This window comes from Lonchura striata, chromosome 3 (genome assembly GCF_050655825.1).
Source record: "Lonchura striata isolate lonStrDom1 chromosome 3, ASM5065582v1, whole genome shotgun sequence".
In the NCBI taxonomy this organism is placed as follows: domain Eukaryota; kingdom Metazoa; phylum Chordata; class Aves; order Passeriformes; family Estrildidae; genus Lonchura; species Lonchura striata.
Window position 1 is genome coordinate 86,475,636 of NC_140705.1, and position 26,981 is coordinate 86,502,616.

General features: G+C 45.6%; 1 protein-coding gene across 5 annotated transcripts in view; it reads right to left on the bottom strand.

The window, feature by feature from the left end:
* Positions 1–26,981, bottom strand: part of SLC24A3 (solute carrier family 24 member 3) — a 126,215-nt gene that overhangs the window by 35,254 nt on the left and 63,980 nt on the right. For 4 of the 5 annotated variants that reach the window (XR_014953859.1, XR_014953858.1, XR_014953857.1 and 1 more), the window contains exons 4-7: positions 22,008–22,082; positions 17,871–17,955; positions 15,942–16,045; positions 4,845–4,919 (exon numbers count right to left, since the gene is read on the bottom strand). Coding sequence is in view for 2 of the 5 variants with exons in the window: in XM_021543338.4 (XP_021399013.2) it covers positions 4,845–4,919; positions 15,942–16,045; positions 17,871–17,955; positions 22,008–22,082 (339 nt within the window). In the remaining 3 variants the exon portion in view is untranslated. The remainder of the gene's footprint in view (positions 1–4,844; positions 4,920–15,941; positions 16,046–17,870; positions 17,956–22,007; positions 22,083–26,981) is intronic. The other variant, XM_085575618.1, reaches the window with a different exon arrangement.

Below are 26,981 nucleotides of genomic sequence, written 5' to 3' on the forward strand. Positions count from 1 at the left end.
GCAGAGAGGCTGGAGCTGGAATCGCATGCAGCCCTCATGGCCTCAATGACAGGTTGTGGTCCATTCAGCCCTTCCAAAGCACCAGCAGGCAAATGCGTGCCTGCACCAGGGATTACAGATCCATGGCTGTGCCCCAGGAAAACAAGAGGGAAAAGGAACGAGACCCTGAAAGCACAGTGAACACTTCCCTTTGGCCATACAGCTGTGAATAGCAACTCCTGTGTGACAGCCACATGAGGCAAGAGTTACACTGGTTACTGGAAGAAAACCTGACCACAAAACGTTGTAAATTACAGTTCCCAGTCTAATATGACAAGGCCTGTTTTAGGTTACAATGTTTTGGTGTGATGGCACGTGATAGCATGTGTATTGACTTCTGTGACTAAAAATAGCACCCATCTCAATTTTGCCTCTAATGACTCTGACCATGTCCCTTCATATTAAGATACACAGGCATCTTTTTCCTTTCAAGACAATAAGGAGTAAGTTTTGCCAAACTCCACTAGAAGACAAAGTAGCATTGTAATATTATCATAAAGTTAAAAAAATCACTGGGCTGAGTCAAGATGAATTAAGTATGTGTCATGGTTTGACACTGGCACAATGCCAGTGCCCCCATGAAAATATAATCTCTCAATTGAATGCTGTGAAATGCAATTGAGAACAGAGCAAAGCAGGTCCAAGCTTAATAACAGAAAAAAAAACTTTATTAAGCTACTACTATAAAAGGAAAAAAAAGAAAGGAAAAAAATCACACACACAAAGATCAAAATGAAAACCTTGCAAAGCATTCCTCCTCCCACCACCCAACTCCAACAAACCACAGTGAGACACAATTTGGACCCCAATCAGGTTTCCACTCTCCAGACAAACAATACTCAGTCCATCGAGGGAGAGAGGAGTCCCTCCCATGCCACAGACCCCCAAGAAACACAGCTGCCACATCCTGTGCTTCCCTGTCACACATGGCACCACCCAGAGAAAAAGTTTGCCATGGTGACCCTTCGCCTTTCCATGCACAGTGCTCTCACCACCAATGCATGGATGGACAGACTGCTTTTAGGATTTCCTTTCAAAGATGCCCTGCCAAGAGGGGGAAAAAGAAACAACAGTTCAATTTTTAATTTTTTGGGACTACAGTCCCCCCTCCATTACCCTCTGGGCCGAGGGTCCAAGAACAGAGATCTTCTTCTCTTCTCCTTCTTTGAGGACAGGGGGCACCACCACAAACCCCCTAACTTTTCTCTGTTCGCTCCACTTCTGTCTTTTCCCAGCTGAAGGAGGTCTCTTGGCTCACTGTCATCCTCCTAAAATACAGTCTCTCTTGGAGGAGAAAATTGGATTCAATCTATGGCTACCAAGGAAAAAGTCCAGCCAAAAAGCCACTCCATCATCCCTTCCCATCTAGAATTCCTCCTTCTAACATCCCAGGGTCCAAGCTGTCTCTCTTCCTCTCTTTCAAACCAAGGAGGAGTGAAATTTCACAAAGCTTTCATTTCTCAGGAAGAGTTAAAAGTCCTGACTCCCAGGATGGCTTGATGCCCAGACTCCGGCTCCCACAGGCAGCTGGGCACCTTGCGGCCCCCCTGCTCTTCTCCTTCCCCGCGGTGAACTGCTGCTAAAACTGATGCTACCGAGAGAGAGAGAGAGAGAGAGAGAGAGAGAGAGAGAGAGAGAGAGAGAGACTCTGGGGGGGAACGGAGACATCCCAGATTTCCTCCACCCTTCCATCTGCAGGGGCCGGCCTGGTTCCAGTCCCTCCACCCTCGGGCCCACCTCAGTCAGGCCATGGGCCTTCCCCTCCCCACCCAGCCACGGCCGGGCAGGGGAGAGGCTGCACTGCATGCTGACCAGAACCAAAGAGAGTGAGTTCCCCTGGGAATTCTGCTTTTAACCCCTCTGTGTTCTCAGAGGCGTGTCCACCTCCAATTGGTCAATATCCAAATTGACCTCTTCCTTACAGAAAAATTATTTTTCCATGTCAAACCACGACAGTATGGTAAATGTATTTTATATCCACTTCTAACCTCTGTTGTTTAGAGTTCACTCTCTCTCATCAAATGGCCTGGAACAGCAAACAGGTGAGTTTATACTGCTCTATTTCTTACAACAGCATTGTACTTCCTTTTCTAGTGCAAATGGAGACAAAGTCATATTGATTTACCCAGCAAAATATCAAGCTTTTTAAAGTTGCTATATCTCAGCCTTGGAAGGAATGTATTTATTTCCCCTCAGGTGTACTTAGGATTAGTAAAGATACCAGTGGAGTGCAATTTTTAACACAGCACCACAGGCTGTTGTTTAAAACACCATGAGAACAAACTTCTACACAAAATATAATTCTTCAAGATTAATGACACTATACCAGCTGCAGAGAAGTCTCAATGCCCTCTTATGGAAAAATTATCCCTGCATACAAAGAACTGAAGCATCTTCTAAAAGGAGCACACAAATCTGATGAAGGAGGAACCACAAGCAGGTTACACTATGCTCTGCACAGAGCCCATGGCTCATCTCCCACCTAAGCCATGGGAGACTAGAGAGTCAGAGTTTGAGGAACAATTGAGGTCCTGCCACCTCAATTTGATTCTATCTTAAAAGGAAAGGAAAAATTAGAGACACTGGGAAGGCAGAGGTTCCTAGGTAAGTGAAAGCAAGGAGAAACTTCTTAAACTGAAGCAGTGTTTGACTTTGAAAGGAGAAATTTTGTGTGCTAGCAACTGGGAAGCAATATTGCATACAAAAGGGTTGGTACATCAGCCAGCAGGAAGCTAAACACTTAAAATGTTTTCCCTGTCATCTTTCTCTGCTTTTCCCTAATAGGTGTCTAAATCATTTGCAATGATTGTTATGGAGTAATACTGAAAGACCTGGGATGTGCTCCACCTCTCCCAAGCCAAATTAGCAGATAGTGCTGTAACACAAGAATAAAAATTCTGGCAATGCCTTCAAACCTTCACTCTCACCATCCTGCTACCCTGGCTGCCTGGAGGGTCTTGAACTCCACCACTGATGAGAAGAAGAGTGGGCATACAGCTGGAGAGAAGCTAACTCATGGCTTAGGGAAAAAATAACCGTGTACTGGTATTATGGGGTACACTCCCAAAAGAAAAGGACTCTGGCAGTTCTGTAATTACAAAGAACAGCTTACACAGAAATAAAGTATAGGAGAGAAGTCTTAGGGGTAACAGAGATGTCTGTTCTGCAAGCCACACAACTTTCTCATGATAGCGGAATAGTAGATAGGAATTTCAGGGGTGCACTGGACACAAAAGAGTAGAGAATTTTTCTCCACATCCTGATGCTGCTGACAACCACAGGAATGAACCAGCCATGAAAAAAAACCATCTTGCTTAAAGAATTTAAAACTGATGACAGAATCAACAGATTTTCAACTTGTCTGCCTCCATGCAATAAATGAAATGTGCAATCCGAGCACCAGGAATGACAACCACAGGAATGAACCAGCCATTAAAAAAACCCATCTTGCTTAAAGAATTTAAAACCGATGACAGAATCAACAGATTTTCAACTTGCCTGCCTCAATGCAATAAATGAAATGTGCAATTCAATCACCAGGAAGCCAGATGCCAGGCAGATGCCCACATGTGTGCTTCCTGTGGAGTGAACTAAGACAATGCCTGCTGGATGCCTTTAAGCTTGGGCAGTGGAATTCACTACAATTAGTATGCGCGGCTCTGTTTGCTGTTTAGCAACTTTTTGGTATGAAGTTACTGTCAAGCTGTCAAAACAAAAAAAAAAACAAACAAAAAAAAAGCTTTTTGTTTTGGAGCTCATTACTAGTAATTAGGTAGAAAAGTAATTTTTTACCAGGTACAAAATAGCTGGCCTTGCTGTACGGGCAATTAAAGTTCAAACAGGCTGAGAAAGATCCCCTGTTTGGGATAAGACAGATAGAGGCCCTTGAAGCTACAGAGTATGTCTGGAAACATAGGCTTGTGCAGCAGGAAACAAACCAAAACCCACTGTCGAAACACAGTAACCAAAGTAACCCAGACTGCAAGCAACCCTCTTCTAACTCTAAAGTCCCCTTCTTGCTGACGTAGGGAAGTTAACCTAAATCACTCTTCCTGTCTTTGGGAATCTAGGGTACTAGGCAAGGGTGGGGGAAAAAAAGACATGCAATGGCTACCTGAAAACTCAATTTTTACATTTCCTAGCACTGTTTGGTATTGTTTGCAAAGGTACTGCTAAAATGACAGCAGTGTCTTTATTTAACTCTTGTGCCAACCTTTTTTCACGGAATAGCCCAGTTCTGAGAGATTTGGAGCATTTACTGAGTTTGATGGAATTCAGGATAGGCACAGCACTAAGAACTGCTGAAACTGTAGTTTTTGTTTGAAGACTTGCTGTCAGCGTGCACTTAACCTGCCCCTATTATGTGTGGAAAAACTAACCTGCATGTTTTGTCGTAGCTGTTCAGGATCTCTCTCCTCTGGGCACAAGTGCTGCCTCCTTACAGGTTAGTGACCTGTATTTCAGGAAGTCATGAAGGTTACTGCCATGAGAGCACTGACCCACCTGCTGCAGGGCTGCCCGGGGGTTCAGAACGTGGGTTTAGCTTGGCACCCCATGTCTGCACTGGGCCACCATGCCCTGCCCCAGCTATCCCTCTGGGGTCTCTAGACACTCCTCCATCTCCTGCCCTTGGACCAAGCTTTCCAGCAAAGCCAGGGAGATTACAAGCAGTTTTCCACAAGAAGAAATTCACGTGAGTGCTTGAGCTGAGATCTCAGCTACACGACTGTTATGCCATGGCAGGTTCCCTTTAGAGGTGGCAGTAGACATGGGCTACAACAGATGAAAAACCTTCAGAAACTTACCACAATGAGTGCAACAACAGAGAGCGTGTAGTAGATTGAATCTCTCAAGAGACTCCATGACGACAGTGCAACAACCTGGGGAAAACAGGCAAAGAGAGGGTGTCAGCTAGGCTCTCGCCAGCACAGCTGCCACACCAGCAGTATGTGCCCTGGTTCTGCCTGTCACTCTGTGGGAGCTGTCCCCAGGCACGCTGGGAACTCGAGGAAGAGGCCTAAGACAGGAAACATTTTCTGTGACTGCTGGGGGAACAGCTGCAAGGGAGACAGGAACCATCACATAAAAGTGCCTGCAGACTCAGCTATCCCCCACATCGGGCTGCGTGTCCCCACGCAGTCTGTGAGGGCTGCTGCTTTACTGGAAGGGAGGGGCTCACGCTTTCGCTTTACCAGCAGGACCACACTGATGAGCATTACTACAGCTCTGTGTGCATCTACACAGGTTTTGGGACAAACACTCAAGTCAACACTCCAGCAAAGTGTTACAAAGAAAAACCAGGAATTTGTATGCAATGGAGAATAAAAAGGGATCACTGTGCAGTTCATGTCACTTGACACCTTCCAAAGCTACAGAAATGAGGAAGAATTCTCACTGAAGGCTGCACGAGCCTGCAACTCAGATTTCAGAAGAAAACACCAGTGAATGAGTTAATCTTTAATTTCATCAATAGTATTCAAAAGGACAGATTAAAAGCAGTCATGTGGAGGTAACATCTTCAATATGATTCTATTTTTTGCAGCTCTAGGAAGTCCCCTCAGTAGAAGCTTCTCCTCAGATCTGTATTTCCCAGTTCTGGAGAGCATTTCAAACACTCTGGATTACATCCTTCAAAGGTGTAAAGCTGAAGGAGGAAGATGGGAGATGGTTCATTTACACTGATTTGAATCGTAACATATACATTAATTTTCTGACTGTACCCTCCAGTCATGCTTGTGCATGAATTCAGTCACATGAACAGTAACACCATTTTCAGTTCTGTTTCAGTGTCAGCAAAAATAGTTTTCCAAATTTCTCTTCATAATAACTCTTAAAATATTGGAATTTTCCAAAACTGCAAATGAAACAAATGCTGTAAAAAGATACTGACCATTATCTCTACAGTCTCTTAGTAACATGGCTTTCTAAAAAATTGATATAATTTATGCCCAGTGTAAAGTCTCTTTATGCAACTATTTACAAGTTAGAAACTTCTACATGAAACAAAAAAGCAGGCTTTTAAAGCCCTTGGGTCAAACCAGATTTCTACCAGCTGACAGTACATTTCAAGGCTCACAGACATAGATGAATGGAGATGCCTTCTGATGGAAATTTCCAAATGTAGGAACATGGAGCTGGGTTCATAATTCTATTCAGAGATCCTCAGTTAAATCTCACATTTTACATCAGTGTGCCCCTTCATTCTGATTGAGCAAATTTTGCAAGAAAGTTTATAGAACAATTGGACATCATTTCACTCATCTTTCAGGATGCTGCTTAAGGTCCTCTGCACTTGCTTCAGCATGGATGCATGCTGGTGGGTATTTTACAGCTGCAAACTTCAGCTCTGCACACAGAAGTCACATTACTGAAGCAAAGGACAGCCCTCACAGGAAAAGGCTCTGTCTCATAACTCTGTCCCTGGCCTAAGGGATGTCACCACATCTGTGAAAGGAGCATGCCTGGCCACAAGGAGTCAAGGTAGTCTTTCTCCTGTTCTTTAATATTCTACAATATCAAAGGATTTTGAAGGTGCAGGATAATATTTTCCCAAGGAATTTTCTTCAGACACCTGAACGAGCACAGTAAGATCCAGATGCCTAAGTGCAGCTTTCTAGCAGGGACCCACTGCAAGGAACTGATAGACCAAGATCTTGTGGGAATCACGAGGACTCTTGTTCTGATTCTGGATCGGATTGTAGGGGAACGTGCTCAGGCCTGGCACCTGTACAGGCTGCTCACACTTCACAGACATCAGAGTGGGTCTCCCTGATGCAATAACTGTCAGGCAGTTAAATCTCAGATGTCTTTAGGGCCCAAGTCACCTAGCTGAAGTTTCTCAACCATTTGATCCATGTGATAGAGGGAAGCCACGCACATAAGGCAACTGTGCACCAAGGGTGAAAGGAGCTCATGAGCACTGAGAGCAACGGCAGTGCTCAGCCTGCTGGTCAGAACCACGTCCTGAGGCAGAACTACCGAGCTCCTGAAGGTCTAAATTGTGCCTTGCAGCCACCAATGACTCCACATAAATCTTAACATGCTGGAAGACACTGAAACTACAGATCAGCAAGATAGAAAAGAAAACAGGGATGCAATCAGCTTGGGTTAAAACATTATCAAATTGGAGTTTTAAATCAGTAATACTGTCATATTTTAATCCAGCAGTCAGCTCGTTTTGTGGGAGTTGAGCATAAGGAGGCATCTGCAGAGCCACTGATTGTCAGTGTGATGACATTTCCTCCTTTTGAAGTGAGTACCCAAAATCCAAACACCGGACAAGTGCCTCTTAGCTGTCCGTTGACCACTTAGTGGTGACTGAACTCAGTTCACCTGAGTTGAAAAGAAAAGCTCTGAAGTCAAGGCTTGAATGAGAGCATCCCCTGATGGCTCCACACAAGACACACTGAGCCTGCTCCCCTGCATGCTGCAGCATCACTCCTAAGGGTAAACTTACCTATAATAGCTACCTGGTTTCTCACAGGTAAACTTTCACCCTGTAAAATCCTACATATAAAATTTACTACTCAGAATGCTTACTTCCCTTTTGATGGGCTGGAAAGCAGAAAAATCAAGATTTTCTCAGTTCTAGCTTGATTTCTGAGGCTTGTAACCACTAAAGCTGTGGCACTATGCAGCACAAACCACCTCCTCCACTTAGCACACATGCGGAGATCAGCCACCAGAGGGAAAATCTCTGAAATCAGACACTGGTGTCTGATTCCTGTAGCACTGAAGTTGGCTCAGGGCAACCAGGACCTCAGTGGCAATATGCCCCATGCCTCATCCTAGGACTTCACTTTTTATCCTCTGTAAAACTGACCCTTCTCTCTGCTGCTCATCCAAATTGTTTTTCTGCTCTTAGGAGCATGGAAGAAGCTCTTCTCCCATCCAGGAGATATCCATAACCAGAGGCCACCCAGCTGACTGTTTTCCAGCCTGCTCTGCCCACAGCAGCAATGGGCTCAAGACAAAGCACATGTGGCAGAACAGGGCTGCTGCTCCCTCAGCAAGGATATCTGTGCTCCTGCTGCAGGAGTCCAGAGGCATGTGCACTCCTGAGTATTCTGGCTGCTAAACTTCCAGGGGAAGCATGTAATCACTTCAATGTTCTTCAGGGATCTTCTTCACTCTGAGTTGTTTTGAGGGTTTTCTTCATCTCATGGCGAGTTCTTTGCTTGACATTCTCAAGCGCTGATCAGCTACTAATACTGCTGGGAAATGCTAGGCTTTGGAAGCAGTCTCCCTAATCTTGTTTTTCTGTTACCCTCTGGCACAGAAGGTCTAGCTTTTGAGGTATTAAGAACTAATAACCTAATTGGCGATGTAGAGAGGCAAGAATGCTTGGATTACAGTGTCAAAAGATTAAAGACAATCCCTGCAAGCAATTAGCCTTAAGAGTCTATGGAGGTCAATAGAGATGGTCCAGCAGTGAATCCACCACCATCAAAAGGCATCCAGAAGCAGAGAATCTGAGTCAGTCCTCATGCTGAACCTCTTTGATGTGGATTGCACAGAAGTGATTAGGGAAGCTCTTACACCAGGGATCTGGCTTTTGAGCACTGGTCTGTGCTGCCTGAAAAGCTGCTGCTCGCAGTGATACCTTGCAAGCCCCTGGCCCACAACAGCTGACCAGCAGTGCACTGTGTCAGCCCTCTGGGTGAGCTGCAGCCAGATGTGCGGTGGAACCTCCTCGCACGCTGCTCCTAGTTTGCAGGAGCTACCCTCAGAGCCCAGCAGGGGCCTTCTGAAGCCTGTTGGGGTCCCCTCCAAAAAGGGCTGTGCTCCTGACACTACTGTTCTGCAAACCCTCAATGCAATTTCAAATCAGTCCCATGGTAACATAGCAGGATCTCATGCCAAAGCAAGAGAAATTACCAACTGTTGGCCACTGTTAAGGAAGCAGTGAACTCAGGTGGAAGTCTGGGAGAGATTTTCAAGGAATCAGGCTGGCCATCATTTGCAGTTAATCCATGTCTTATGCATTCAGAATTATACAAAATTAAAAAGGGCTCTACCTCAGGTATCAGGGCACAATCTCTGCCTTTAAACTTTGCAGCTGATTATTTTGCTCAGCTCAGGTAATTCCAAGGACTTGGCCACCTGCCTGCTCATTCTCACTGGTCAAGGTATCAGTGAAGCATCAGATTAATGGGAGAGTGTGACAGTGCCTTACTTGTACTCATCTTTACATTAAATTAGGCTGTAGATCCACCTGTGGCTGTCAGCAAGAAGCCATTGTGGAGCCTCTGCACCTTTCCTGGGAGAAACACGCAGGACACGGTATAGTTTGGAGAGTGGTGGGTTCGTGGTGGCACTTTTGACATAATTCAGACAGACAATCAGACAAGCAGGTCCAACAGGATCCCAGAAGTGCCATCTCCCAGTACAGCAAGAGTCCTGATGCCACATCCCCTCCTGGCACACTGAACCACCCTGCCACACCAGACCTTTTAGACAGACTCCTGCATGGAAAACCATTGCTTTCCTGTGCAGAGCCCCAGGAAAGCCAGGCAGGCTCTCCAGCAGGCAGCCAGCATCAGACAGAGAGCCCTGTGCTGGGACTGACAGCACAGCAGGACATCCTGGACTAAGTGATACTCCCTCTATACCCCATGGTCATGCCCGAATATCCGAGGACACTACAAGTATCCAGCTCAGTCTCCAGACCATAATTTTGGCCAAAGACCCCAGGGTTTCATGATGCAGCATTCAGGCTTGCCTGAGGCTTTGACCAATACTAACCACAACTCCTAGCTTCAGCAAAGCACCAAATACAAGCACAGGTCAGGCCAAAGAAAAATCCAGGCCTAAACATATCCATCTCTCTCAGGCAGCTAAAGCAGCCATGATCTAAGGAACCTGCTGTGAGGAAAGCCTCCTTCCAATTACCAGCCCCCTAATTTCACTTCTGGTTTGCCATTCTCTGCAGAGTTCAGTTGTCACTCTGGCTCCCAGTCTGTGCACTGTGCACCAACTCCATCTATTCTCATTACTTCCCCAAGAATATTTGCTTTTTTAGGCCTCTCTTGATATTTTCATCACTGCTGCAGCAATCTATGTGACATTCTCAGAATGGAAACAGTGGATACTCTCCAAACATCAGGACAAAGCCAGAAATATTTCCCTGTTCAACTAATTATATGGTAGTTATAATCATCCATGAGTTATTTGGACCAGCATATCTCTTTAGCTCAGATTCCCACAGTACTGAGGCAGCAGGACTCCAAGGCCTGTGCTGGACCACAAGATCCACAGCAGAATTCAAGGATAGCTGTAGACAGGAAGGCGTGCATGGAGTAAATATCTCCCAGTCTCTTCAGACTAGCCAGTCCTTGCCAGAAGTAAAAAACAGATTTTATTATCTCCCTTGCTTTCACATTGTAAATTATTCAAGAAAATAGCCTACAAATGGTAGGTACATCCACAGTATTGATCTGTGTGTCAGTTTTGACAGAAAAAATTAACTGAAAATGGTGATTTTTTTTGGTGACAATATTAGGAAGTAGCCTTGGTTTGATGCGGATAGGAATCCATTTGCAACTCTTCTGATTGTCTTGGACAGCATCTCTGAATTAACGGTATCACTCTATCCTGAGACTCCATCCACATCTCTCTGTCCCAGCTGCAGTCTCAGCACCTTACAGACCACCTGATGTTCCACAGCATCCTGCCATCATTCCCCTCTGATTTCCCTGTACCTGGGCTTTCATACACCACAGCCATGTCAGCAGCTTTAGGTACCCAAGGACCACAGCCTTGCCTTCTGCACTGCTTCAGTCTAACCTATTAGTCTGTCCCATGTCTGCAAACAGCCCTGTCAGCGAAAGACCAGGCTTGTGGTCACTATATAACACTGCCAGCACTAAACCCCAATGTGCCCTGGGCTGTGAGAGCTGTGAATGGTCCCAACAGTTAGCATTGAGTTCTCCTTAAACTACTTGTGGGGAGGGCTGCTCTTAGAATATCAGGTTTATTATGGATGGTGAAAGGTCTTGCTTAGAGCTGCCAGGCGCAGCACGTGGCAAGGTGCCTCAGCTGACACAAGGGTTCTGTGACCTGGACAAAGGAGAGCCTACTGAATTTAGTTTAATTGTTGAGGTAAAAGAATCCCACTGAAAAAGAATGAGGCAAGTCAGACAGTCACGGTCATCCTTTTCTGCTCCAGTATGTTGAGGAATGATACCTTGCCACCCACCAGACCCCTTGACAGAACCAATAACTGGAAGAGCATCTGTGGCACAAGCCAGCATCCCTGCTCCACCCAAAGAAGCCTGACTATTTCTGGGAAAGGTAAAATAGAGAAACTTGGACTCAACCAAAAAACAGAGCAGTTAAATACTAATTAACAAATCAAGCCATGCACATTCAAAATTACATGGTAATGCTAGAGTGAGTTGCAACTCATGGTTATACTGCTCTCACATAAGCACTTCTCAGCCTCCTCTGCAACACTGCAAAACGCTGTGGGTCAGTGCTGGGAGGATAGGATAGCAAGCAGAGAGCAGCAGAGCTGTGAAAACAAGATGGATCTGGATGGGGGAATGTCCAAAACCAAACAAACTCTGCTTGTGCTGGCCTGAATGAGAGCTGAATTAAGGAAGGACTGCTTCCAAGAATGCCATGTCCTTGCCACCAAGGACTGTGAAAGGGCAGGGGAAGGCGGGGAGAGATTGAGAAGCACAAACACAAGCGTGAGAGAAGACAGAAAAGCACGACCAAGGCCTGGAGGGGACCCTAGGCTAAGGTCAAGCTCCCCATACACAGCTGGCTTGCAAACATGGAAAAAGCCTGATGCAATCCATCACAATGAAGACAGCAGCTGCCTCGCTGCTATCCAGCCTATCTCCCCATGAATGTTGCTGGACTACTGTCTGAAGGGCTGCATCTGTTGCCATTTCATTCTCCCTCAGTGTTCCTTACCTCTTTGTTCACTCTTTGCCAGAAGGAAGCAAAGCAGACACAGCAGCTATAAAACAACAGTTGGGTTACATGCCTTAGCAGTTGCCTACCTGCAAGGAGATGTGCTAGTGTCCAACGTGTAGGGACATAGGAGGAAACAGCTGCAGACACATCCAACCTGCACTGCACAGGCAGGTGGGGAATGAGAAGAGCTCCTAACATATTTCTATATCCTGAAACCATCTACAGCTTAGAAGTTGCATCTACTGCCTGGATGAAATAAGAGAAATCCTCCTCTGGGTATGAGTACTATGCAGAATATTTCAACAGCCTGCAAGAAGAAAGCAGGAGGAGCTTCACTGCCACAGGCACATGGGCAGCACTCACTATCCACAGGGAAAACTTGAGCTCTCTCTCCAAACATGTCTTGGTCAAACAACTCAACACAGACCAGATGTGAAGTTCTTCTGCTTCTGCAGAGGCCCAGTTTAAGCTAGATTTGAAAGCTCTGCTTTTCAGAGTGTGGATGCTAGTTTAGAAAATCCAGCTTTTAGGGGATGGTTTTTGTCTGGCTATCAAACACACGGGGAGCCTGCATCCACTGTCACTTTTTTAATTCCTCCAATCCAAAATCTCTGGAGCAGATGAAAACAATGAAAAATACAATTTCCCTGGTTGCAGAGCAGACTCCTGTATCTCAAGAGGTGCCTCCCTGGCATGGCTAATATTAGCCATGAAGTCAGGCCAAGGAGACATAGAGCAGAGGAGTGGGAAGAACAGAAGGGATCAAAACCACTGGAAGAAAGCTGGATGATCAGAAAGCAGTTATGGGTAGATGCATGACCCAAGGGTGGAATCTGGTGAAAGTTTTTTTTCTCAGGCCTCAAGAGCTGGAGGGGGAGTGACGAGAGAAAACACCATCATACTGGCAAGAGCAACCACTAAATGTTAGGAGATGTAGTTAAGTCACTTGCTTAGTTCCAGACAAGAACAACCCCAGGGATGAGGGCAGGGCTCGGGACAGAGGCATTCTGTGTGGTGCCCTGTGGAAGGAAGCAGGAGTGAGGAGGAGTTCATATGGCTCAAGGAGCTGAATGCTCCCAAGGAGAGCTGGGCTGTGTGGAGACTGACATGGCCACTCAAACCAAGGCTTTCCAGCAAGGAAAGCCCTGTGGAGCAGCAGGAGCAGCACCCAGAGCCAGGACACATGAGCATGCCACAGAATGCTATGCACAAGGGGAAAGAGCAGGCCTGTGCCAGCTCTAATTGGCCCCTAAAAAGACAAGTTATTATTTTTTATTTAATCTCTCTGTGCTTTGTTTCCCCATCTTTAAAGCATCCATTCATCTCACAGAGGTTTGGGGAAGATTAATTAACTGCTCATCAACTGCCCAGGTACAATAGCGATGAGATTGGCAGAAGCTCAAGAGGAAATTAATAATTCTGCCATTGGAACATGGCTTGAATAGAACCTGGTAAATAAGGCAGAAGGGCACAGAGTGAACAATAAGAGAAAACAAAATCCTGAATATCTACTCACTAAGTGAGTCCATTCTGTGTGCAGAGGTAGGCAGGGAAGCCATGGAGAACCTGGCAAGAGACCTAAAAATTAAAGCTTGGATAATAATGCATGCTCACCAGGGAGGCAAATTAAGGGTGCACAGGGAACCCTCACACTGCTATTTTCTAACTTTTCAATGTTTGACTTTCAAGCTTCACAATGCTCTTTCAATGCCTTTTTTAGGTGTGCAGTGTCACACAGAGGCATGGGCACGCTTCCCTTCTCCTGATCCAGAAGTAGAATGCTTATTCTGATTTATCCTGAAACATATGCACATACAGCCAGTAAAGGCTTGGAAGAATAAACAATTATGGCTGGTGCTCAAGCAAATGCATACCATTTTTTGTAGCTGTGCATTTGTTTCTTTTTCTAAACATAGTGCACATAACCAAAACCAGTATTTTCTTAGTTTTCTTAGGCCAAAGAAGAATATATCCAACAGAGCACATACAAACTACAACTTAATTTAAATATAAAACATATCCTGGAGAAGGCTGGACAGTATTTTACAATTCAACTGTTTACCAGTAAGAAACAAAAAAAACCCCAAAAAAAACAAACAAACAACAACAAAAAAAAAACCCACACAACCAAAAGAAGGCTTTCGGAAAAGCAGAAGGCGGCCAGAAGGCCCCTGCAGGTCTCTGGGATTCCCAACCCATGGGCAATACATCTGAAAATCTGAGGGCTCCAGCTGCTCAGTCCACAGGTCTGAGCTCAAAAAAAAGTCCTGGAGCACAGCAAGCATTTTGACCAATAACCAGCCCCCAGGCTCACCTGGCAACTCACTACTGAGATCCGGGTTCCCAAGAGAACAGAAATCTCACCAACAACCAAATTTACCACCTATGTTAGTGCCTCTGTAGAGACATTGTTGATAATAAAACCAAATTCTTATTCATACTAACACAAACAAATAATGAATCACACCACTAAGAGGGAATGACTTTTTGGTGAAAGACTGGGAGTGGGAAACAATAAAAAATATAAATTGATCCAGAGTTTTATCTAAAACATTGCAATTATTGCCACTGAAATTTCTTATTTGCTCACTAAAATCACAGTTCCACATGGTGATGTCAATCATTCCAGTGCTCACCCACCCTCTGAGGGTTAGACTGCAGCAAATAGAGGTTATGTGACTTGACAAAACCACACACAAGTCATGAGCAAAATCTCAAGGAAAACAAAGATGGGGCAAAGCAGTCAAAATCTCAATGCTTGGCTTGAAAGAAACTCACAGACTATGCTTAGGATGACTTGAACTTCTGAAAGCTACCATGGCTGAAAGGCTGAAGATGTTTTACAAGAGCACTTTGGCTGTGATTTATCCTTCTGAAACAACAATCTCCCACCTGTAAAAGGCCTCTCGAGAAGACTGACATTCTCTGTCAAGTCCCAAACTCTAGCAGGCCTTTTCCAAAGCTGTGGTTTGTAGCCATTTTTTAGCGGGTCTGAAGCATGCAATCAATACTGCGGAGAGTAAAAATCAGAATTGGCTCCTCTGCCATCATTAACTGCTAGACGGTTAATCACTTTCATTTCCATGAAAAAAGCAGCAGGAAGGAGGAAGTCCTACTGATGACAGGAGAATACCTCTGGGGACAGAGCCTCATGGCCTGAGAAGGCCTTGGTCCTTAAAAATTTACCTCAATTAACTGGGTTTTCACAGTAAGAGTTACGCAAAACCACTGACACATTGAGTATCTGTAGCTGCCAGCTGCACGTTGCATGCAAATCAGGAGACATGCAATTAAAAAGTACTGCTGTGACCTTATCCTGAGGCCTTCTCACACTGAAAATGTTCACCTTCAGCCTGTAGAAGTTCACTGCTAATGAAAACAGAACTGGATCATAAGGAAAACCCCATCTCTCTGCAAGCTTTCCCAGACTGAGCAAGGTCTCTTCTCCTCATTTTTTCTTCCATTGCCCTGTGCTGCTAACACAACCCTGCTTCTCCTCTTTACAAATAAGTGTGCACAGTAACATGTCAAAGAACACTTATGAGATTGTAAAAATACTTAGCATGTTGGCAAGTGCAAAGGCAAATGCACATTCAGGTATTTAACAGTCAATCATGTCTGCAATTCAGACAGCAGCTCAGATCTCATAACTTAATTGCTTTAATTTCAGATTAATAGCTTGTGTTGTCACGAGCGGTTTGACATGCTGGAGAACAGTCACAAACTACACAAGGAGCAAACAATGAAGATTTATTCCTCTGCCCACCCACACACTTTGGGCGGCTCAAAATGACTGAGCTGACCTTTGCTGCTCTGTTTTCCATTTCAAAAATGCATGAGGAACAGCACAGGGCCCTATTAAAAACAGCAAAGCCAGAGAAATTTGTGGCAAGGTGGTGAACCTGGCATCTGATTTTGTAGTACAGCCAAGGCACAGGGTGAGGCAGAAACTATAAGGAATCATTAAATGCTCTTACCTGTCCTGCAAAAAGCCCACACATCCCAATAATACAGAGGATGTTGAATACAGCCGAGCCCACAATGGTTCCAACGCCTACGTCTCCTTTTGTGATAAAAACACCTGAAAAACAAGAAGCTGTGTAAATGGGAAAGAGCTGAATTTTTTCACATAAAATTGCAGACCTTACACCCTATTAATGAATCTAAAGGCAGGTACTAGGCAAACTGCAGAGAGCTGCTTTCTGAGGGGACCTGGATGGATTCTGTGATGGAAACCAAGCACCTCAGGCACATCCAAGTTACCAACTTCCTGGTATTGCGACCCAACATTATGGCAATACACACCACAAAACACTGCAAGCTCATGGTAGCAGCTGGTGTGACACAAATCTGCAGGAAACCATCTCCCATAAGATATTCCCTGAGCAGTACTCTGCTCCTTCCCATATACCCATCCCAACTGGCTTCAGTAGGGTTGAAGCTTCAGTAGAAGCTGGAGATGATTCAGAGCTGTCTGGCCACAGCTACTCACAAGCCAAGTGATGCCTCTCAGGATGAGTTATGGGGCTATGCTACAAGGTTTTTTCAGAGCTCTTCTGTCAAATTTGGTTAAAATTGGCCAATGAGGTTAATGGTGAGCGAGATGAACAGACACATGCATCACGGTGCCGCACAAAATCCTTTCCTTAGAAAGTAAGCCTAAAAATAACACTCCATCTCCTGCTAGCTGTCAGTCTGTTTAAATTCACCACTTGGTTTTAAGGTTCCAACACTATTTATCTGGCCATATGTAAACTGGCCAGTGCACTTTACGTACTTTTTCCAACTTCATCCTTTTCTCAGAAACACAGAAGCACTCACCTGTCAAGTGACACACGGCACCTGGTGGGTTACACCACAGCAGGAAAATGATCCTGATGACCATCAGGGCTTCTCTAAGTCACCTGGAGGAACCTGGTTTTATTTTTACCCTGGTACTGCACCGCCTTTAACCAAAGAACAATGCCAACTTGGTCCAATCTACGTTCCCAAATGATCTACATTACAAATTTGCTTGTGTCATCAGACCTCTGCAGAGCACACAGCTTTGCATGAATTAACTCCTGCTCTGCATCTGGTAGCTGTGACTGAAGACAAGTGTCTCCTAGAGAAAGTATCTGAGCTGAGAACTAATTCTGTTCCGTGATGGAGAGCCCTCCATACCTTCCCAGCTGCTGCCCTGACGATTCCCCGCCAACAGAGATGCAGGTGAGTCAGACTGCAGGAACACTTCACCCTGGTAAGGTGGTTAGGTAGCATATCAGTCTGTAACACTGCCTGCAGTCCCCCTGCCCCACTGGTGTGAAGGCATCGAGAGTTTCCTGGGTTACGCACACTTAAGGATGGCTGAATATCCCTTCATCACACTTCCCATAAGCAGAGAGCTGCTTTGGAAATGTGATGCTCTGACCAACCTGTTGCTGTAAGAAAGCATTTCAAATCCTCTTCTCCTCCCTACTGTGGCTTTTCCAGGGAAAAGCGGTGTTGGAAGACTAACCAGAGGGGAGGTGATGGCAAAGAACTTGGCACTGAGGACATGAACAGTGTGCCAGGGTATCAGAGAGGGAAATCTGGGGGAAATCCTTTACCACTGTGCCCTGGAACTGACGTGGCAGATGGGGCAGGAAAGTAGACAGGAGAGGACAATGCCATAGGTGAAGCCTGGCTAATGGGCAGCTATGGTAAAGTGCCCACTGGACCTGGCTTGGCAGGGTCACATCCAGGCCCTGCTGTGAGATAATGGTACTCCCAGAGTCGCTTCACCTGGTGAGGACTCCCCACCGTCAGTGCCATGTGTGCCCAGAAGGGATTACAACAAAACTTGCAGGCATGCAGCAATCCCATTTCAGCTCTGAAAACAGCCAGGGAAATGTGCAGATTTTGGGAAGCAGCAGTAGGCTCCTTACCTATGACAGATGTGAACAGCTCGGGAGCAGAGCTTCCTGCTGCCATGAAAGTTGCCCCAGCCACATCTTCACTGAGATGCAAGCGCTGCAGAGAAACACAGTCACTGATTACCACACTGAGCAGCTGAAGGAATTCAACTCTCAATGTTAAACTGTCTGCTGAGAGTGGGTACCTGTAAAACTTTGTATAAACAAAGGTTATGTATAGGGGAAAAGCCACCACAGGCACTGGCTACTGAAGTGAGCATCACCTGACAGAGAGGGCAGGTTATGCTAGTGAAACTTTTAGAGAAGAGGGAAAGATCACCACTCCAGCCAACAGGGAAGGTAGCTTCACAACTCATGGGTCTGTCTGCTCCACAACCTCAGCAACATACACCTTATCTTTACCAGTTTCACCTGTAAAGGGCAAGGCTAGGGCTCAGGCTTCATTCACCTCCAGCCACCTTCCCTGGTACAAGTTATGCCTTGCTTTACCCTCTCCTTACCCTCTTTCTCCTGGGTCATATCACTTACCTCAGTTTACCCTTGCCCTACCGCTTTTCTCCTGGACTACATCACTTACCTGTCCCTCAGCAGTATCCAGGGACTGTCTAAAACCAGGGGCTTCTGGAAGGGAAAGGACCCACTGTTCTATGAAAACTTCATCAGCATATGCTACTTCCAAAGATTTCCTTGGTTAATGACACCCTCTGTTGTCTGCACTCCCACTGTTCCATCTGCACCAGTTCCCATGGACCCAGCACCCATCTGCATCTGCTCAGCAGATGCCACAAGGCACCTTCCCCTGTTGAAGAGGAGCAATATCCAGCTCCTGCCATATGGCCACCAAGCTGTTACTACACCATAGCAAGAGCTGCTGCTGTGGGAGCACAGGAAAGGCAGCCAGGAGCATGGGGATGGCAGCTCAGGGTGGTGGGAAGTGTCCCTGGCAGAGCTGGCTTTTGAAGCAGCCCTCCAGCCTGGCAGGACACAGGAAACCTCCCTCTGTCTCCATTCCCCTGCAGCACTGCACTGCTTCTCTGCTGTTTCATCCTTGCCCAAGTACCTTTGCACAGAGACAAGAGAGCAGAAATCCTCATAAGCAGCCTTTTCTGAAGATTCCACAATGGGTATTCCTTGCCCTTAAGGGAGGGTAACTCTATCCACTGCCCATACAGACATAACAACCCTTTGTACATAAGTTATGGGGAACAAGGAAAAAGGACAGGATGTGCCCTCACCAGGAGTGCCTTTGAAGTGGAAGACCACAGCATTGCTGGAGTGCTATAAAGCTTGTGGAACCCAATAAAATACAGCTTTATGGAAAACTATTTTAAACAGGATTAAAACTATCATGAAAGAAGTTCACAGGACCACAAGCAGATCCCCAGAGGCCAGGTTCTTCTGCAGGATGCTCTGTGAAACTATGGAGACATCCATCCTACAATACCTGCTGGAACTCACGGTGCCTCTTGAAAGCAAAGCCACCAGCCAAGGAAACCAGCTGTGCTGACTTCTGGAAGGGGTGGTTTAATTCAAAGCTACAATGTGTGCCCTTGAGGACAGTTTCTAGAGAATTCACTGAAATGCACATGATGATTAAGCTGATACAACAGAGCAGAAAACAGCACTCTGTATAGACAGAAAAAACGTATTTGCAGAAAAATGTTTGCCACTGATATAGTGTAAACTACCAGGAGTGGGGCAGCCAGGCAAGTGCAAGCAGAAACTGCTTTAGAAAACAAAATAAAATTAGGTTTTTTTTGTAAGTAAGTCTGAACTAACACAGAAAGTGAAAATCTACCATAGCAAGTGTTCTGGAGCAAATTCCCATGTCAACACACATTTGGGAGCACAAACAGCTTGTTGGTTCAACTCAACAACTGCTTCCCAAACTAGATGAAGCTAAGTCAGAAAAAGGACATTTGTTTTAGAATTAGACTATCTAAACTCTGAGAAGATGTAGAACAACTACTGGCAGATCTTCAAGGCCAAAAAAGTCTTCGGGCGGGAGGCCTGAATCCTTGGTGCATAAAATACATAAGAATATTTTAATGTCTCCAAACATCATGGGGTGAGAAAAGACACTTCTGGGAGAGAATCAAGCAGGAGTAATAGCACAGTAAAAGTCTGATCTATTTATGTGACCCATTTTGATAATCCCTAATGCACAGCACCTTTTTCCTGGACAGCAACTTCTCAATACAAGTACTCCAGATCTGGTACTCAGTTGCTAAGCTTTCTGTTTTATACACAGTTGAGTAAAAATTGTTATTGTCATCTTATTGGTGGTGCTGGATAACAGAATGATTCAGAACCACTAAGGCACATGAGGAATTGTTGTGTACCATTGAGAAGACAACAAATAACAAAACAGCAGAGATCTAAACAAGTGAAAACTGCCTTCTAGGGCACAGGGTGTGTAAATACTGCAGTAAATCACACAGAGAGGGTGTTTTCTTTTTAGACATCGGATGTCTGCACAAACCCAAGCATATCTGAGAATTTGTCAGAAGAACAAATGGCATTGTAGGGCTGGCACTTGCTAGACCAACTTCTGGAGAAGGCAAGACACACAAATCCTGCATGTGCAGAGAGTTAGTGATCATAAAAGAGCCCCTAGCTTGTGACAATGAAGTTTCCCACCAGTGAAGTTGCAAACTGGTAACACCACACACAGTGTTTCCTACTGTCATTTGTAAACACAGTCAAGGATCAACTTTTCTACTGAGCAGTGCAGGAGACAGAGGCACAGGGAAGCGATGGAGCTTGTCCATGGTCAGTCAGAGCCCCTGGCAGAACTGCAACAGGAACCAGTGCTCCACAGACCCAGGTCAGGCCTCTGGGCCATGAGTGGGGCACAATTACTCATGGGCAGTAATTAACAAGTGCGCAGACGAGAAATAACAATCTCCCTCCATCTTGTGTCTCCCCGTGTCCCTCTGCATGGCTGGCTTGCCCTTGGGCATATTAACAACACCCCAAAATGCAAGCCTGTCCTGGACACTGCTTACACAGCTCACGCTTTGTTCATCCACAGACACCTGAACTAGCTTCTAGAGCCACATTTCCCAGTGAGGTTCACTTGTCTGGGAGAGAGGAGGTCAAAGAACTCAGTGTGTCTACATTCCCCAGCATCTCCTACCCCCATGTCCACACCAATGTTCCCTCTCCTGAACCTTGCAATGGGGTTCTCCAGATTCAGCCCCAGAGGGTGCAGAAGCAACTTTGCAGGACAGAAGCTCCTGCCTTATGTTGTTACCTTTTAGTTACCTCTATATTTAAGCACCAAAAAGTGGAATTTCCTGAGGGCTTTCTTCCTTGATGATGCAAAAAATGTCCACACAGCAGGGTTCTGAATTTCAAATATGCGGTTAGTCTAGAGACAGCTTACATCAGTGCTGTCAGCACAAATGACTTGTCCTGTCAGCTTCCACACCTCTCCAGAACAGCCCACACCCTGACAGGTGACGTTTGTTCCCAGGCACATGAGCAGGTGTCTTCTACAAATGACATGGACCTCTCATTGCCAAGACCAACTATATTCTCCACACACAAAGATTTCACTGCATGGAGCTGAACAGATACAGCTTGCAGTAATTTTGGGCACATGGTCTGTGTTCACTCTGTGACTGTCTGAGATATTTAGGTGAAAATGTGCCCCTTGTCTTCTAAAATTTAAGCATCCTGACCTTACCAAAGAGAAGCAGAATCTGTTGTAATTGCTGGAAGCATTCACAAGCTTCTTTACAGCTGACCTAGTTGTCCCTGCTGCTTTAAAACTTACACCCACACAATACAAGGTCTGACACTCATGACTGTGAGTACAGGGTACAAGATCCACAGTTTCTACTGGGGTAAATTATCAGAGGTTTTAATTTGTGTCACCTAAGGTTAGGGCCTGGTGCTTCTGCAGAGACATCTGCAAAGACACATAAACAAGAGGCAACAGCAAACACCACAGTGTGAATGCCTGGACCATGTCTGCAAGGAAGAATACAGAGTTGAGTCAATGCTCACACATCATGCTGAGCAACAAGACAAGCAGCACAGGCAACACTGCAGGACAACAATAAAATACACCATCACCACACCCCAAGGCTCTCCAGAACTGCTGTGAAAGCAGCACAAGAGGAAGGAACATCTAACACTTACTTCACAGATCTTTTCCAGTGAAGGGACGAAGAAGTCATCGCAGACAATTGCCAATGCATAGAACATGTACATAGCCTGCAATAGAGAAGAGAAAAGGCTGAGTCTAGCGACTGCCACACAGAACTGAACAGCAGCATCCCAACACATCTCAGGTTTGATTTTGTACAGACTTTTCAAGAAAATAAAATGTTCTTGCAAGAAGAATTCATAGAGCTGTCTGGAATTTAATTAAAAAATTGTGGAGTATTTATCCAAAAGTTCTTATAAACTATCAAAAGCTGCCAACATTTTATCTTCACAATATAGGCTAGCTTTTTTTTTTTTTTTTTTAATTCTCTGGACATTGCTAAACCACACTGAAGTATTTTTGCCTTCCTTTTTTCCCCATTGGGCAGTGCAAGGCTTTTTTATCACTGTGTTCTCTGAAAATCTAAACCCTGGAGGAGTAATTTTTGAAATCTAGAGTTCTGAAAAAAGGAAAAGGAGCTTGTTTTCCTGGACTGAAGTGCCCTGCCATGTCACCTGGGTCCCACTGGTAAATCTTGCTGAACTTCCCATAGGAACAAATAAAACCAAGGAGGAACACAGGGCTCTAAATGACACTGAGCCAATCAGTTCTTCAATTTCATGCAAGAAGTATTTAATCTGGGTTTCTGTACTATTAAACAGAATGTGCTGGGGCCTGATCTCTGCCCCAAGACGCAAATGGCACAGTGTGGCTCACATCCACGCAGCAAAGCCATGAAGGGCAACCTGGCCCATCCTGCCCACAGGGAAGGAGCTCACTCCCCACCTTGACACAAAAGACTGCCACTGGATGGGAAAATGCCCATTGGCATAGGGGAAAACCAGGGGAAAAGCATGCCAGGCACCAGCAGAGCACAACCCCCCAGCCAGGCTGAGTCTGCCTCCAAGCCCACTCTGGTTTTCTGGCATGGACATATCCAAGACTTGCTGTAAAGTTCAAAGACAGCTCCACCTTTTTGGTAACACCTACCAAGCACCAGCACAGTTACTTCTAGAAGCAGTACAGCTCCAGTGACTAACTACAGCTGAGAGAGGTGGCCAATATTTGTAGAAAAACAGTGTATTAATCCTAGGGAACCACAGTTCCAAGCACATCGCCAACAGATCCTCTGGCTTTGCTTGTTGTTGAAGCCCTGCAGAAGCTCAGGCAATGCAAGGAGATCAGAATATTCTTTTCTGGAGAGAAAGCAGCAATAAAAATGGCCTCCAGGTTTTTTTGTTCTTGTTTTGATTTTCCCAGAACAGGTTTAAATCCCCAGCCCCACCAAAAACACAGATTCTAATTTGCCAGAATTAAAACTTTGCTGCAAAAACACCAGTAATTACTGTGTATCTCAGCCATGGAAACTTTTCAAGCTCAAAAATAATTCAAGTGTATTTTTTTCAGGATTAGAGATGGGAATTTCATCATAAGAAATTATTTTGACAAAATCTTGACACAATAGATGCTAGAATGTCACTTGTATAGTTTCTGTGCATCTTTGTCCCTCATCATAAACACAGGTAAGTGTAACTTAGGCTTTTTGAAAATCTTGCTGCAAAACAGGCCCAAGGACCACAAAGGGCAAGCAAAATTCTAGGTCTCAAACTCTGCTGGATGCAGCAAAGAACCTGATCTTGAAAAGGGAGCACCAGCTGCTGACACAATACCAACTGTATGAACAGAGATAAAGGAAGATAGAACATGGATCAGAAATGGCTCCAGGGAGAAATGTGCCCAAATTCCTTTGAAATACAATGGATAGTGGTGCCTAACTTCAGCCTAGATTTTTGATTTGCTACTCATATTAGTCTGCAGTGAGTCATGCCCTCGCTGTTCTGTCCAAACAGAGTAATACCTCTCAAGAAGGCTCATTTGTCCATCAGCACCATTCCCATAAAGTGAGTATGTCCTGTCCATTTGACACAATCCATGCCCATGGAGCACAGGGCTCCACATGGTTGCTGGACTTCCTGCACTTCCAAGAGGCAGGCAAGGGAATGGGAGCCAAGGGAAGGTAGCCACCACAGCAGCCCATGCTCCAGAGCCCAGGCAGCTCACCCCAGATGCCTCCACATGTAGCACACATGCACTGCACTGCTCTGTAGGTGTCCACTGACGATGCCAAGCTCCACAGGGCTCACCAGAGGCACCAGGGGCAAGGCACCCACCATTTTTTCAGTTTAGACAATTCTTTCTCTGGATTTTTATATGCACATTCAAATGATCCCAGGAGAGGGCTTGTGTCGCTTCCAGTGCATGCAAGACTGACAAAGCATCTCCACGTCCCAGCATTAAAGTGGAATCTCATGGTGCCCAGGATTTTGGAGGGCACAACAACAACCTTCAAAGGTGACAAGGGAATTTTCTTTTGTCTGACCATGCTTTCTCATTAGTAGGATCAGGTACAAAACGGAAAGCAAAAAAGGCACTGAAATGAGTAAGGAACAGAAAAGTAAATGTGAAGGAACTGCCCCCCCCAGGTTCTTGCTTATCCACCCCAGGAGTGGGGACTGGCCCCCTGCTGCAGAAGCTGGAAACTTCAAGCCAAATCTGCTGCACTCCTCAGGATGAGCACTAGCATCAGGCTGACAGCACTGACCAGGCTAAACCCATGTGACCTGTACGCTCCAGCATTCACTTTAATGACCTCATTTCTGTCACAAATCTCTTTTGGCTATGAGTCTTCCCTAAGTTTATTCAAGTGGCTTGAGTGCAATAAAGTGTAAAGTGTCAGAATCAAAGGATTATCTGGCTAAACCCCAGCTTTGTTCAGAGACTAAATCACTGGAAGCTACCCACAGTCAGTGAACACATGAGGACAGTAACTGTTACTTCCTTGGAAGTTCTTCAGGCTTTTTGATGGGGCTTGTTTGTTTGTTTTTTAAACAAACAAAGCAAAGCAATGTTTAGAGTTTCGGCCATCAGGAACACAAGCAGGAGGGGGCTTTTTTATGCAAGAGGTAGGAAGGCAGGAGCATCAGGGAGGCCAGTCTGCATGGCATGTACCATGAGGAGAGGGCCAACAGCACAGCTGAGACACCCAGCATGATGAGGTGGTATCATCTTCCAGCATTTCACTGAAGAGTCACATAGATTTTTCCTTCAGCACATGGCATCCTGTCTTCACAGGCACCATGGGTGCAGCGCTCTGGAAAGGAACAGGGCAGCACGGACTGAAGGCTGTTCCACCTGAAATTCCCACTGGGAGTTAAGAAAGTGGTTGGGGAAAAGGAATATGGCCTCTGCAATGGCAGCAGAGTACAATGTGGAGGACTCAACACATAAATAAGGCTCAGCTCCAGCTTCACTCAGTTGTTTTAAGCTCCAAGTGATGATATGGGAATCTTTACCTAGGCAACACACTTTAAAAAACTCACTCACTCCTCCTCCCACAAAGGACATTAAAAAATTAGGAAAATTCAATGGCCCTGAATAAAAGGATTATAAATGTCAGATTAAATACCACATTAGGACTGATTTTAAAATTACTAATTCTAACAAAGATGCATTCTCTGCATCAAAGATGATTAAGTTTCTTACTCAAAATACCTGTTCCACTGCACAGGACAGGAATGGTCATTTTTCATGCTTGTCCAGCAGTCCTTTGAGCTTCCCATGACTGTCTTCACACTCAAACTTATTCACAAGAGTGCATAATGCCATAGAAGCAACAATCCCTACAGCCCTGCCTTCTTCCCAGGGGGCTGTGAAAAGCTGAGGTTGTTGGTGGCAGTAACAGCAGGGGGGCCTGCTGCTGCCCCACAGACCCCTGCCCCAGGGGGGCAAGGGGCTACCCTGAAACCATGTTAAACAAGCTCAGGGCTTTTCTCAACTCTGACTGCATTACAAACCCACCTAAAATTCCACTGTTGGAGGGAAATTAAAAAACCCTAACCAAAGCAGGAAGCCACAGAGCCTGAGTTGACTCCAGCCAGCAGCTTGTGTACCATGATATGCCCAGCAGTGCTCCCACAGATGGCTAGGGCACTGGAGAAATCAACCCCCTAAGGAGACAGCCCTGCGCTGCAGAAATGAGATGTGTCTGGGTATTGACCTGATGCAGAAATAGATAGAGACAGGACCCATCCAGGGTGACCTACATTTCCCAAAGGCCTCGCAGGAGGGAGGCAGGTGCCTGTTAGAGCCCCCATTCCCATGGCTATGGGAAGCTATAAGTGGCAAGTAGAAGGCATGGCTTATCACAAACACTGCTCCTCCACCCTGCTCAGTATTGAGGGCCCAGCTCTGCCCAGACAGACTCAGCTCTGACCATGCATGGGCTCCTCATGCTGGCAACCCTGGTATCAATACCATATCCTGGTATTCCACTCCAGATCTGCTGGAGAAGGCTAGGAAAAGAAGAAACAACACTGTGCTGTCAAAAACACCGGGTGATACACAGACTCAAATCCCCCATTCTCACCTGCTAGCCAAAACCTTGGGAATTGCTCAGCAAAGCCATTTCCCTCCTGTCTTGTGGGGTAACTGGTGCCAATGCCCCTGAGCAGGGCAGGGCTGAAGATATGCATGGGATGTCAGCTGTAAAAAAATGAAAACTAGGAAAAGGCTAAGAGAGCAACTACACAGCCTTTCCAGTACCCAAAGGGACTGCAGGAGAGCTGGAGAAGGACTTTTACAAGGGTTTGGAGTGACAAGAAGGAATGGCTTCATGCTGACAGAGGGCAGGGTAGATTGGGTATTAGGAAGAAATTCTTTCCTGTGGGAGTGCTGAGGCCCTGGCACAGGTTGCCCAGAGAAGCTGTGGCTGCCCCTGGATGCCTGGAAGTGTCCAAGGCCAGGCTGGATGAAGCTTAGAGTAACCTGGGATAGTGGAAGGTTACTCCAAGGTTCAACTCCCCATAGCCAGGGAGGTGAAACTGGATAATGCGTAAGGTTCCTTCCAATCCAACCTATGATTCTGCAAACAATAATGTTAAGATTGCAAAAAGAAGCCCTTGGGTGCT